Raw genomic sequence first — 13983 nt, 5'->3', positions numbered from 1 at the left:
AAATTAGGGTAACTCAACAGGTTTGCCATCAAAATATTTCTTTGTAAATGGTAATCTTTTGTAGTATTAAACAGAACTGGAAGCTGTGTTGTTTGTTTTTGCCTTTAAAAAAACTTATGACACAGTTGAAAAACAGACATCCTGCCATACCTTGCAGGTTAAAAAACAGAAAGCACAGAAAATTATAGCATGCTTCAATGAGCATGTCACAGTGTAACCTTTCTAGAATTCTTCTTTAGAAGTTATTTTATTGTTTTGTTCTACCTCACTTTTTCCAGGAAAACAGATTTCTTGCCACTATAATTCAGGTTTCAACAACCAAATTTATGATGTTAGAGCATGAAAATATGAATTTTGGAAAGAATAAGTTGGATCCAAACATAGTCATAATTAGAATAGGCCTAATGAAATAAGTCCCATTGATTTCAGGGGATTTGCTCTAAGCATGCGCAGTCTGGATCAACCCATTGAAACTTGGTGGGAAATCATTGCTACCAACAAATGATTTGTCAGTAAATTGAGGTGATTCATTTGTATTGGTTTTCAGTATTAAATTATGTCCATTCATCCCAATCCAGAGTTCAGCATATTCTCCAGCATGCATATAGATGTCATGTGTGCACAGCAGCTTCCATTTGTTTGAGTAAAAAGATCTGATCTGGAAATACTAAGGAATACATGGGTAGATCAGCTCCTTCTGTTGAAATACATGGAGAAGCTTTTGTTTGTGGAGAACCTCTGTATGTGTCTAGGAGTTCCCCCAGTGTATTAGCAATCAGTGTTCAGGGAAATTGTATATTTATTTAAAATGCTATGCTTCCCTTTAATATCAGGGCAGTTTACAAAATTGTAGTTATTATTATATTGCATAGTTGCAATTTTTTAGTCTGAATCTTCAAAATTTCACTTGCAAGAAAATTGAGAACGTTCCAAAAAGAGATATCTAATGGATACCTGGCAGACATGCCTTAAATGTTTTCTTTTCTGCTTGGGAAGATATTGCAAGGCTTATCCTAATGAGATCTGTTTAACCGGTCCCAACATTTTCTTTATTGTCAGTATAGCTCCATCATTGAAAGCAGTAATGGCAATGCTTATGTTCATTGATCAATGCTATTTTTTCTAATTTTCCACTTAAGACTATTCTAAGAAGCAAGAATGCTGTAGTAAGATATAAATAAGAATTGAATTCAGAGGCTGAAGAACAAGCTATGTGTATGACATCCACTGGATAACCATTTATAAAAATCGCTGAATCAAGAGTTCCCTCAATATTTTCCGAAGACTGAGACTACTGATAGTCTGTTGGCCAAATTCTTTTGCTTCTAGAGAGTGTGAAAGTAGAGGTGATAAACCAAGGATGAGTGCATGGCAGGAGAATAGTATTGTTATAATTGGCACCCTTTACTTTTTATAGAGATTGCTTCAGCAGCATCCGTTTCTAGCAGTGATCATATCATGAGGAGATGAATTGCTTTCTGAAAGTAGTGCTGCTTCTTGAAATCAGAAATTTCTGCTTTTGTTGTTGTGGTTCATGGAATATAATAGTTCCACTTTTCAGGTTCACACACACCAGTAATCCCATAACTTCCAGTAGCTAAGCTACATTTGTCTCTTAAATTTGAAAAGATTTATTTTAGAGTGCGTAAGAGAAATTATCCACCATCAGTGGAACCAACACACTCTAAGGCCTTAGCTAGACCTAAGGATTATCCCAGGCAAATGGAGGGGTCGTCCCTGCCTGCTCCCAGTATCCCCTGTGTGTCATTTGGATGTACAGGGATGATCCTGGGATATAGGCCTGGTCTAGCCATGTCCCAGGTTTCATTGTTCAGGAAGCATCTCCTGCTTGGAGTGAGGCAAGCCAAAATCATTGACATAGATATAGTGGGAAACCTTCTCCTGTGGTCTGCAATTTTGTCAGGCCAGTACATCATGGCCCTTTCTACACCTAAGGATTATCCTAGGAAAATGGAGGTATCGTCCCTGCCTGCTCCCGGGATCCCCTGTGTGTCATCTGCATGCACAGGGATGATCCTGGAACGACCCCTAGAAAAAAGGCAGGTGTAGAAACGGCCTATGATTCAGTATTGCCCCCTTTCCAGCAGAGTCTGACTAGGAGGCGGCAAGGTTAGAACAGTGAATTTTGCAGAGGTACAACAGAGAGACCACCTTTGGGAGTGGGCATGTAGAGTTCCCAGGAGCCTTTAATTATGAATTAATTTTTCACTGCATAATGATAGATCTCTTATGGCACAAAGTTTGGAATTGCTGTTGTTTACTGTGATTTGTGCCAAGGATATCATTGTACTCTCAGCAGACCAAGGTGGCAAGTATATACAATTAGTGTTGTTGCTTTATCTGTCTTATCCACTTAACTGTCAAAAGACTCCTTTTTGAAAAAGTTATTACTTTGAATGAAAGCTAGTTTACCCTGGGTGTCAATTGTGTGTTTGCTACCAACTGCTGATTATGTATCATCTCAATTAATTTCAGAGTGACTTATAGGAGAGCCATTAAAATGAATGGAGATGGTACGGCACAGTGCCTGGAGGATTGCACCCACTGCCTGTAGTGAGCTCTGTGCACTTAATTCCATTGAAATAAGTGAGAGGTTTATGTGCAGTTGGGCACTGGATTGCAGTCATTGTGATCTGCAGCACCTCTTAACCTCATTCTCATACCATGATCGAGTTTATGACTTCTTTTTTATCTTCCTGATTATGTTCTCAGTAATATGTGCATGCCAGATTGGACTTCGTTTTACAGTTTGAGGTTCTAATACGACTTCTTTCTCTCTTACGAGGGCATCTGGCATCTATTTCAGAAGTAGCCCCGTGCTACAGTGGGCCGGTTCACATGATCAAATAGCCCACTGTGGCTTATTTCAGCTGTGGGCAGCAGGTCGGGCAACCATTTTGAATATTCATGGTTTGTTTTAGGGTCATGTGGGGGTTGTTTAACCCTCCCACAACCCACTCCTGCTGGGTTGTGATTACACAAGAAGCCACAATCACAGCTTAAATATTCAAAAGCCACCTGGCATGCACCCGCACGCACCACAACCCTTGGTGCAAACCAGGTCAATATATGGCTCCTGGCAGACACATCAGTTCCAACTTTGAGAGTGATTTAAAGGCTTGTGAAAAGGTCAGAGATCAATGGAACAAGGAGTTGAAATGTCCTGCCTGGTCTAATCAAAGAAAGGTTGCCTTAGCTTCCATATGTAGTATTTCTGTAGACTTAAAATTGAGAGTGATTCAATAAAAAAGATGTTTCACCCCAGAGGCTTGATAAGAAAAACCTGGCTAGCTCTGCTAGGTGGTGGGGATGTAATGAGGACAATGCCTCACTGAAGCATATGATGTGGGCATATCCTGTACTGGGCTGGATCTACACCAAGCAGGATATAATACTTTGAAAGCTGTAAATGGAATGGGTCCTGGGCCCCAACAGTTGCCAATACCATTATAAACTGTTACAAAGCAGTAGTGTGGATCCTGCCCTGGTTTCCTTTAGTTGGAAGTTATTGCTCGCATAAATTTTTTTCTTGAAAAATCTCTGATAATGATTACTATATATTGATATGTTTTGTGATACAATTCCCCTTTTTGTTTTTTGTTGCTGCTGCTGTTACTGCTGTGTTGCAGATAAAAAGATTTTAAAACTCTGAATATCAATAAGAATTAAGCCGTATGCTGATGTTATTTTTAGCAGAAATGACAGTGTTCCCCTCTTAATATTGCCATTATACATGGCCAGAACTTGCAAACATAGTGTGACAGCTGTTCAAATGTTATGGAGAGTGAAGAGAGTTTTGCGGGACTGGGGGCTGGTCCATAAGTGGAGGAAAGTCACAATCCAATATTGGAAGCAGGTTACTACATAACTATATTATTCTAAGTAAGCCATCTTGTGTATTTTTGTAGAAAGGTGGGGTATACATTCAGAATGACAGAACTATTGGGACATTGCTGCAAGGAAAGGAATAATTGTGCTCAGGTTAGGATAGTTTAGAAGTATAGGAGCTGCCTGAATCCAAAATGTTTGAGAAATGGGAATCTTTTTTTTTTCTTTCTAGTCCAAACCATTGGGCCGATAGGATATTCTGTGCCTAAAATGTATCCGATAAATGCCTGTATAATGTTCCTTTAAATGCTTTAAAGAAAGAAGATCACATCCATCCCCAAATAATTTGTTCCAACACTGAATAAGTATTAGAATTGAATTGATAAGAGTTTCAAACTTCGAATCAAATGGCATTTAGTAGGAAGTCCAATTGTTTCAGTGATTTAGGAATAATCCTTATTATTATTATTATTATTTATTTATTTATTTATTTATTTATTTATTTATATAGCACCATCAATGTACATGGTGCTGTACAGAGTAAAACAGTAAATAGCGAGACCCTGCCGCATAGGCTTACATTCTAATAAAACCATAATAAAACAATAAGGAGGGGAAGAGAAAGCAAACAGGCACAGGGTAGGGTAAACAGACACTGGGTAGGGTAAAACTAACAGTATAAAGTCAGAACAAAATCAAGTTTTAAAAGCTTTAGGAAAAAGAAAAGTTTTTAGCTGAGCTTTAAAAGCTGCGGTTTTAAAAGCTGCGGTCCTTAAGATGACCCACTCAATTTACATAAGTCAGAAAAGTCTTCTTTTTTAAACATCATCCCTAGATGTGTAGAAGCCAATTCATGAGGACTTTCTCGGAAATATGCATCCACTGTGATGGCATGTGTTAGGTTTTTCAACAAATCTTAAATGTGCACTTTTTTTTTAACGAATTGGTTTAGCTTCAGCACCTGCAATAATGTATATCACAGTGTTGTGTCAGTAAACACTTATAGGGCTATTTGTTTTTTGTTTTGTTTTGCATTGGGGAAAATGGTAAAAATGTGGAATGCATTTTGATTAATAATCTCATGAAATTTAACTGAACTTTGTAGCTGGATCTGCAAACCAAGAGTGGAGGATAACGAAAAGTAACTCCTGTATTCTGTAATTGGGGTTCATATTTTCATCAAAATGTGGTTCAAGATGCAGATTTTGGTTAGCTGTATGAATAAAATATAAAATTAAACAAATTGCTATTCAAAAGAACAAAGAAAAGTTTTGTTAGACTAAACAGATGTTAATCCGATAGTAATCTTTGTTTAGGGTCTGTTTCCTGAATAATCATTTTGCAGACATTTTCAATCTTGTTTCAATCTTGTAGCAGAGTTTTATTCTCTTGGCAAAAATAAAGCTATGTCTCGGCATATTGCCTTTTGATTATAGTTCAAAATAGTTCTTTTTTCTTCTGTTTTCTTTGTTTGCTTTAGATAAATGATATGACTTAGTTACTTTCTTATTTACTGTAAATGAAATGTAGGATCTTGCTGTGCAATATCAAAAAAAGATTAAAAAAATACATCTAAAACATTTCTATTAATTCATTACATTAATAAAACCTTTTTACATTTTATCCTGTCACTGATTCCATTTGACTTATTACTTTAAGCCTCTAACCCACAAACTTGGTGGCACAATCAACAAACCCCTCAGTGGCTGTTTCATCTCTGCTCTATTTGATTTCTCCACTCTGAGTAAATGATTAAGATTTCATGCATTGGTTCAACCAAAATCTATGTTCACTCAACCACATCCTTTATTGATTACTTCTACTGCAAACAGTAGGCCAAGTGTGATATACATAATTGGACAGTTGTCAGGGGATGTGGGTGTTAACAGTCCTGTTTTCCCAGTTGGAAACTGGAATCACCTTGATACACAAATATTCTGCACAGTTTCATTCTCATTCTTTGGACCGAGGAGTACTTTTCCCTCAGAATATATGTTTTTAACTCTCTAAGGTCTGGTTGAATGAATTTAATGATTATACCATATAATATGCTGTTCAAGTTGCACCTGTGCACTGCATATAGAAAACTAGAAAAACTGGAATTAATATTTGTCTAACATTTTAACCTTGTCCTTTAACTTATATAAATCAGTTCAGTTCTTCTGTGTGGAAATGTTTGATTTTCTCCCCTTTGAAAGAAAAATAGGCTTCAAAATGTGACTCTTATTTTAAACTTTAGAAACCTTTTGACATGTGGTAAATGTTTGCAAGACATTTTATGTTCTAGTAATGTTTGATTGCTGTCTTTTCCGAATTGTAATAAAAATAGCCCCTCAGGCAGATAAGCAAAATTTCATTGTAAAATGTTAAAATAGACAATTTTTAACCTCATGACAGTTTCAGGCTTCAGTCCTAAAATCCAGATCAATAGAATTTACTTCTGAGTAGACATGCATAGGATTGTGCCATTAGACACTTAGGGTGCCAATCCATACATGCTTGGACAGAAAAAAAAAGTTCTACAACCCCCAGTATGACTCAGCCAGTGGTGCTAACGCACTTTAGTTATGTGGAGTTATCACTATAGTTGTCCACAGATGGCCTCATATTTTTGTGGTTCACATGTGAGATGAGAGAATACTAGCTTGCCATATTTTGTGAGATATATTTCATATGCATGTTGTACATTTTTATTTCTTAAAGCTCAGTCTTTTTTGGTATGAAATTAACTTAAAACTTATTCTCTAAAACAATAAGAAAACAATTCCCTATGACATTACATGTAAACTTTCGTTTCTAGTCATTTCTATATTAGGACTCAAGGTTGTGGCTCACTGGTGGCTTGACATTTAGTTTTCTGCACTACCACATTAGACACTCAGGTTCACAGCTAATATTAAGGTCACCAGCCATGACACAGACTGAGAAAGAGAAAGTGTGTGATGTTTTACTCGCAAACAAACTTGAGCATCTGGCCGTGTTGTAATGATAATGTGGAAATGCTTTGTTGTTAATATAGTTTGCTTTATTAAAAATGTGCAAATGTCTTATCAATGTGCATTAGCCAATATTCAGCTTAGATTTCAGAATGACCTTAGGTTGTGTATATTGAATTGGGAATTAGAGCTGACACCTGCAATCCAGTGCAGATCTGGTAGGTAGTGTGACTCCAGCAACCCTCGGCTTACCCAGATGAAAAGCTGCAATTACATCTTGAAGGAGCCCATCATAGTGCACAGTAGTTGCTGCGGTCTACAATGTTTCTCCAAATCACACTAAAAATGCAAGTTACAGAATTTTATTTTAGATATTCAGCTTGATCAATGAACCCTCAGCTATAATCAGCCATAATATAATACATTTGTTCGTGAAATGTACAGGTTTTGTCTGTTTGGTTTTGTTCTTAGTCAGGGAGAAGTGGCTGAAGCTATTGAGTACTTGGAAAAGTTCATGACTATTGCCAAGAGAGTTCAGTTGAGCCAAAGCCTAGTGGATGCATGTACGTTCCTTGGAAACATTTACAATGAAAGAGTAAGTATTAGTATGAGAAGTGATAGCTTGTTTGAAGTCTGTACTCATATGTTCCGTACTCATATGATCTAATCGTGAACATTTGTACCATTTCCTGGCTGGCTTTATGCCTTATTGTAACAAGAAACCAAAAGAGAAAGGCACTAAAATGCAACACAGGAGAACCAGGGAGTCGAATTATTAAATATTCTTTCCTGTTCTTTTCTGGTGCAGATTGAGCTATGGCTGAAGCTATTCCCACCCTGTAGCTCAGCAGAAAGGCTGTTCTCTTGACCAGGATGTAACATTAGATGTCTTAAAATTGCAGCATCTGCCCTGCTTGCTGCTTCCCAGCGTTTGAAGAAGCCAAAGTACAGAAGCCTGGACAGTTCATTTTATGTGCTCATGACTCACTTTGGTTGGGGCTAATAAGTATACTACATCCGGGGGGAGGGGGGGTTGGTTGGTTGAGTCAAATTTTTATTCAAAGTTAATAATTTCCAGTACCTGTTGAACAGAGACCTCCAAATAATGGCTCAAGTTGTGTTACAGTTTTGTCTAGCTTTTCTCATTGAATTATGGAGTCAGAAGGGGCCTTGAAGATAATCTAGTCTAACTTTGTTCAGGTTTGGTTCAACTCAACTGTCTGACTTGTATTTCAGATTCTTTATTTGAAGTCCTACCCATACATAATGCCAATTATGGCAAAACAGTATGCTTAAATGGCCAATAAATTTAAATTCAACATGGATTGTTTGGAGGTGGAGGAGGGGGCTGGCAGAGAAAAACCAGTAGACTTAGAACACACATTGCTCATAACTAAATTGTTTCCAGTCACTTATTAAATTATGGCAAATACATGCATACCTTATGTGTACTATGAGAAAGCACAGCCAGTCCAGGCATCCTGGCATACACATAGTTGTAATCCTGCAGTAGTTGTGTTGGGAGTCCTGAATTAGGACTGGTTTTTTGTGATTTCCATATCTTTGTACAAGCCTGCAAAACCTGGAAGAAACTGAAGACTCAGCATCAGTCAATCAGCTTAAAGGTCAAGTTTGCAGCTGGACTTTATTGAATTATTGGGATGATGCAAAAGTCTAATTGTCTTATCATTGCCAATTAGTGGTTTCATCATTTGTTCAGGGAAGTGTATATAAAGAGAGTTTTGGAGCTTTGTAATCAGATTAAAATATTCTCTCTCTACTGCTGTGAGCCCTGCTGTAATCTGTATGACCAAGTGTGTGAGTATGTTGGTGTAAATTTGTATTGCCATAAACTGTGTTATTTTCTATCAGTAAAATACTTTATTTTTGTACCAAACAAAATAGACTCTGTCTTGAAGTTAATTTGGTCTTTGCTGACTTTCATAGTTAAGAACCGCTGCTATTCTGCTAGTTCACTGGTATAGTGAACAAAAGGGTTTATAAATAATATATAACCCTCAAGAGGTTATGGGCCCAGTAACAGTCTGGACATAATTCTAGTTCTTAACAGAGAAACAGTAGGACCTGATAAGACAGAGAAGCCGTGCGTTGACTAATTGCCCTGGAGCGTTGCTTTTTCTAAAGAACGTTGGGATTTAGACAAAGGAAGAGGCTTTTTTGTAAAGCTTTTGTCTTGCAAAGTCACACGCTGTCTGATAGAAGGCTATTTTTGAATTTGAAAAGGGATTCTGAGGTTGTTAAGCCGGTCAGTTCCCAAAAAGGAAATTCAAATAACAAAAGGGTTGAAAAAACAACCAATTAGCAGTTATGGCACTTCAAATAGGAATGAATACACAAATGGAACAACTCACAGACACAAATTATATTACTTGGTCATTTAAGATTGAAATGAGTTTAAGGAACCAAGGGCTGTGGGAAGTTGTTACAGACCCACCCGATGAAGATTTAAGTGCAGCTGATTTGAGAGAGTGGAATCGAAATGCAGAGAAAGCAAAAACCTATATAATCCTCTGTATGAGGAATGATCAGCTATTCTATGTTAATAGAGAGGATGCTGTTCATGTGATCTGGACAAAATTGCGTGAAGTATATGTAAGAGATACAGCAGGTTCTCGAATAAATTTAACACGCAGAATGTATAGGACGATGCTAAAAGAATCTGGAGATATTGGCAAACATTTGCAGGAGCTGAGAGAAATATTCCAAAGTTTAGCATCGGCTGGCTTGACTCTTTCAGAAGAAATGAAGTCTTATATTATTTTGTCTAGCTTACCAACGTCTTGGGACGTGTTGGTGACTACCCTAGAGGGAGTGACTGTCCGTAATTTAACCCTGAATTATGTGTGCGGAAAATTATTAGAAGAACAACAGAAAAGACATTCCAAGAGAGAAGCCGTGAGCTCAAACGGCAAGGCAGACTCATTTCAACAATGGTCTGGTTCTGAAGGGGTTAAGACCGGGACTGTGAAAAAGGAGGAGACTGAATCTGCTTATTCAGTTTCTAAAAAGCACAAGCCACAAAAAACAATTGTTTGCTGGCGATGTAGCAAAATTGGACATAAGAAGATTGACTGTAGAGTGAGATTACAACCTGAGAAAGTTTCTGAGCATCGCTGGAAAAATGCTTCTTGTTCAAAGAAGTCAGCACAGCTCGTTACAGCTGGAGTGAGCAAGATGTCGAAGGAGGAAGGAAACGGAAGCTCAGCTATCTGGCTGATAGACTCAGCTTGTAATTCCGTTATTTCTACTAGAATGGAAAGCTTCCTGGACTTCAGAGTCACGTCTAACAGATTTATTTTCCTTGCTGACGGCTCAAAGCAGGAAGTGAAGGGAGAAGGAATTTGCCATATTCCTGTCCTTAACGAAAGCTTTGCTAATGCTATTTTTGTTCCCAACTTAAGTCATTCTCTTTTAGGTGTGTCAAATCTAATGGAGAAAAAGTTCTCTGTCTCCTTTGAGGAGGGGAAATGTTTTATTTCCAGGCATGGAGAACTGAAGGGGACTGCCAGTTTAAAAAAACGGTTTGTTTTTCCTGGACAGGAGCCAAGGTGGAGAGGAAGATATTTCTTCAAGAGACAATCCAGTAGTTTTACTAGATTTAGATTCTTCTAGCAGGCAAACGCCTGTAGCAACTCAGACCGAGCCAGAAGACAGAGAGCAACAAGAGCAAGAGGAGGAGGAGGAGGAGGTGCAGATCCCCCGTAGGTCTCAAAGACAAAACAAAGGCGTGCCTCCCCATAGGCTTGGAATACATGCTTGAAATATGAGCTGTGAACCTAATTCTTATGCGGAAGTAAAGCAATTAAGTTCTTTTGAACGAAAACAATGGGAGTGTGCCATGGAAAGCGAATTACAGAGTCTTCAAGAGAACAAGGTTTTTGAAGAAGTTTTTTTGCCTTCGGGACAGAAGTATTTAACTTGCCACTGAGGAGAAGTTTTTAACAGCAAGCCGCTTGTAAACAGAGTTTCTTAGAAACTAGTCGCCAAGGAATTTAGTCAGGATAGGGAGGGACTTTAACGTCATTTTCTCTACTGTGAAATCATATGCTTTACTCTCTGTGCTTATTCTATGTAGTAAAACAAATTCAGCCTGGAGTGTCTAAGGGAATCTTAAGGTATCTCGAACCTTGGAGCACTGGAGAAATTTTTCTGCAGAGGTCAGATGAGAATTTTTGTGCTATTTTGATTCAAATTGGCATTGGCTGTGCAAATGATAGAAAAGCAACGTTGGAATGTTGATGATTGGAAGTAAGCCAAAATCATGGAAGTTCCAAGAAGCAAGAGTTGTGTGGCGAATTACAAAAAGGCTAAGTATGGTGCTGGTGAGTGGTAAAGTTACTTGACTGATCCAGCAATAAAGGACTTTAAGGTCCCAGTGGTGAAGCCAGTGACTGTTAAAGTTTAAAACACATAGTCTACTGTGAGTCCCAGAATAATTTGGCAGACGTCTTTACAAAACCGTTAGGAGCCATCAAACATTGGGAGATTTGTGAAACGTTAGGTTTCAGGGAGGGCTAAAAATGTGATTAACTGTACAAATGTTGTAACGTGGTGAAATAGTGGAAAACCCAAAAAAGAAGGGGTGTTGGGAGTCCTGAATTAGGACTGGTTTTTTGTGATTTCCATATCTTTGTACAAGCCTGCAAAACCTGGAAGAAACTGAAGACTCAGCATCAGTCAATCAGCTTAAAGGTCAAGTTTGCAGCTGGACTTTATTGAATTATTGGGATGATGCAAAAGTCTAATTGTCTTATCATTGCCAATTAGTGGTTTCATCATTTGTTCAGGGAAGTGTATATAAAGAGAGTTTTGGAGCTTTGTAATCAGATTAAAATATTCTCTCTCTACTGCTGTGAGCCCTGCTGTAATCTGTATGACCAAGTGTGTGAGTATGTTGGTGTAAATTTGTATTGCCATAAACTGTGTTATTTTCTATCAGTAAAATACTTTATTTTTGTACCAAACAAAATAGACTCTGTCTTGAAGTTAATTTGGTCTTTGCTGACTTTCATAGTTAAGAACCGCTGCTATTCTGCTAGTTCACTGGTATAGTGAACAAAAGGGTTTATAAATAATATATAACCCTCAAGAAGTTGCACAACTGTCTCATGCTTTTGTATACACACAGAGTCAGGGCCAGAACCACACTTATCAGTGCCCTTAGGCATGGTGCCTCCTAAGCCCCCTCCCTGCTCTTGCTGCTGCCACCCACCCCTCCTTCTGCCACCTTCCACTCACCTCCCCCGCTCCCCCTTCCACTCAGCTCCATCCTCTGCTTGCCTGCTCCCACTCTCCCTCTGCTTGCCTTCCTCTCAGTCACCTCCCTCCTCTGCTCATCCCCTCCACTCATGCTAGGGAGAGCAGCGGGGTGAGAGAAAGCCGTGGTTAGCCTGCAAGGGGGTCAGAGAAGCCTGCAAAAAGCTTGCAGGGGGGAGGGGGGCTAAGAAGCGTGTCCAGCTGTTTTGGAAGTATAGGCCTCATGCTTTTGCAAGTGGTAGAGGAATGTTCTCCCTCTTTCCTTCTTCTGCAAGTGGGAGGCTAATGCAAGGGGATAATTTACCTTCTGTTACACTACTTCTAGTGTCTGCTGCTTAATGGTCTTTCCAGTTTGCCTGTTAAGAAACTGAGACAGCAAGATAAAGTCGTATAGCCAAGGGTATACTAGATAGTTTTGTATTTTGTTGGTTAGATCAGCGACAATCTCTTAAATACAATAAGTGGAAGAAATTGGGGATGCTGAAATATTTAAATATTGGAATGTATATCTATCTAGCTATCTATATTATTTTATTAGGGGAACTACTGCAAAGCCAGTGAATACTTCAATCAAGCGTTTGAAGCGGCAAATGCTCTTTCTGATTTGGCTCTAGTGAATGAAACAAAGGTATATTGTGGCATCGGAAAAGCTCATAACATGATGTTGAAAGTTAACAGTCATACAGAAGCTGCGGATCACGTCAACATCAAGTACCTGCTGGCCTGGAAGGAGAACAGAAGTGACATGTGCACTGACCCTTTTACAGTTGGTAAGACACTAGTTATGAAACGCATTAGTGTTGCATTGTCCTTATGGTTAAGTCATTTTTCTTGTATAGGTTTATTAAATTATTTGCTGAGTTTAATCCTACTGGATTACCATTGTCCTGTATGGAGGCAAGATTTGCTACTATGTGAGATTTTCTTAATATATTAAATAGGTATATATAATAAATGCATATCTTTGCTAGAACCTCATTAACCTGCCCTTCCTTTTAGATTGCAATTCTAAGCTTAGAAAATGTCTGGTTAAATGGAATTTTTAAAAGTCTGTTATTATAAGAAAGACAGAAGAATAAACTTTCATTTACTGTGTTCCTATAATGCTTTTTTTTTGCATCCTGAGCTTGGTGGATGTAATCCCATTAACTCAGAGTATTCTGGTAGCCATGCTTATATAGTATCACATCAGAAGAGAAAATTGAAAAAGAGCTTTATCTCATTAATTCTGTGGAAAGCCAGAGGGTCCAGGTTTTTCATCAGTATGCTAGAACTTGATGCAACATATTTGGCGTCATGAGTTTTTGGCGTCATGGTGTCAAGCCCTTTTCTTGATGTATGTTGTGTTCCCCATTCTCACAGACATGGAACATCAGAGTATGAAATCAGTTCTGAATCTCACTCAAAGTGTAGATATTTATCTGTTTGAGAAAAAAGATATTTCTCTTGCAGAAACTCTGACATGTTCAGAGAAAGTGTTTCTTGAGGGCATTTATGGGGAAGAATGAATGTGAAATGGTTTACACATACATACTAGAAATATAAACAGGAAAATGCATTGAATCAATGTATCTGTGGTAACAGACAAAATTTCCTAATAAAAGACTAACTACTAAACCTCTGTGCTAGAGATATGCATAGCTATGGGAGTACATAAGTAGCCTTCCCAAAATAGCTTCCATGGCCTACTATAAGGATTGGGGAATGGCACGTTCTTAGTGTTTTACCAGGTTTTACCTTGTCAGCTGGGATCCCAGTATAGTAAACCACAAGGTTGTACTACTATACGTTGGCTCTGTAGTGGCCAAAAGGTCTTTTAAGATATTGTATAAATATTTAGTACTTTCTATATGTCATCTAAGGGTTCCACCCTTAAAGGTGGCCTATAAATATTTTTAGATAGATCTGAAAACATCGTTTT

The 13983-nt window shown here is 38.2% G+C and overlaps 1 protein-coding gene across 1 annotated transcript in view; it reads left to right on the top strand.

Annotated features, from left to right (window-relative positions):
- Nucleotides 1-13570, top strand: part of TTC29 (tetratricopeptide repeat domain 29) — a 94245-nt gene extending 80675 nt beyond the window's left edge. The window contains exons 8-10 of the mRNA XM_063135086.1: nucleotides 7257-7380; nucleotides 12601-12832; nucleotides 13425-13570. Coding sequence (XP_062991156.1) covers nucleotides 7257-7380; nucleotides 12601-12832; nucleotides 13425-13570 — 502 coding nt within the window. The remainder of the gene's footprint in view (nucleotides 1-7256; nucleotides 7381-12600; nucleotides 12833-13424) is intronic.
- The last annotated feature ends 413 nt before the right edge of the window (nucleotides 13571-13983 follow it).

Source organism: Elgaria multicarinata, chromosome 10, assembly GCF_023053635.1.
Source record: "Elgaria multicarinata webbii isolate HBS135686 ecotype San Diego chromosome 10, rElgMul1.1.pri, whole genome shotgun sequence".
NCBI classification, from domain to species: Eukaryota; Metazoa; Chordata; class Lepidosauria; order Squamata; family Anguidae; genus Elgaria; species Elgaria multicarinata.
Note: the sequence above shows the minus strand (reverse complement) of the source record. Positions and strands in the feature narration are given on the sequence as shown.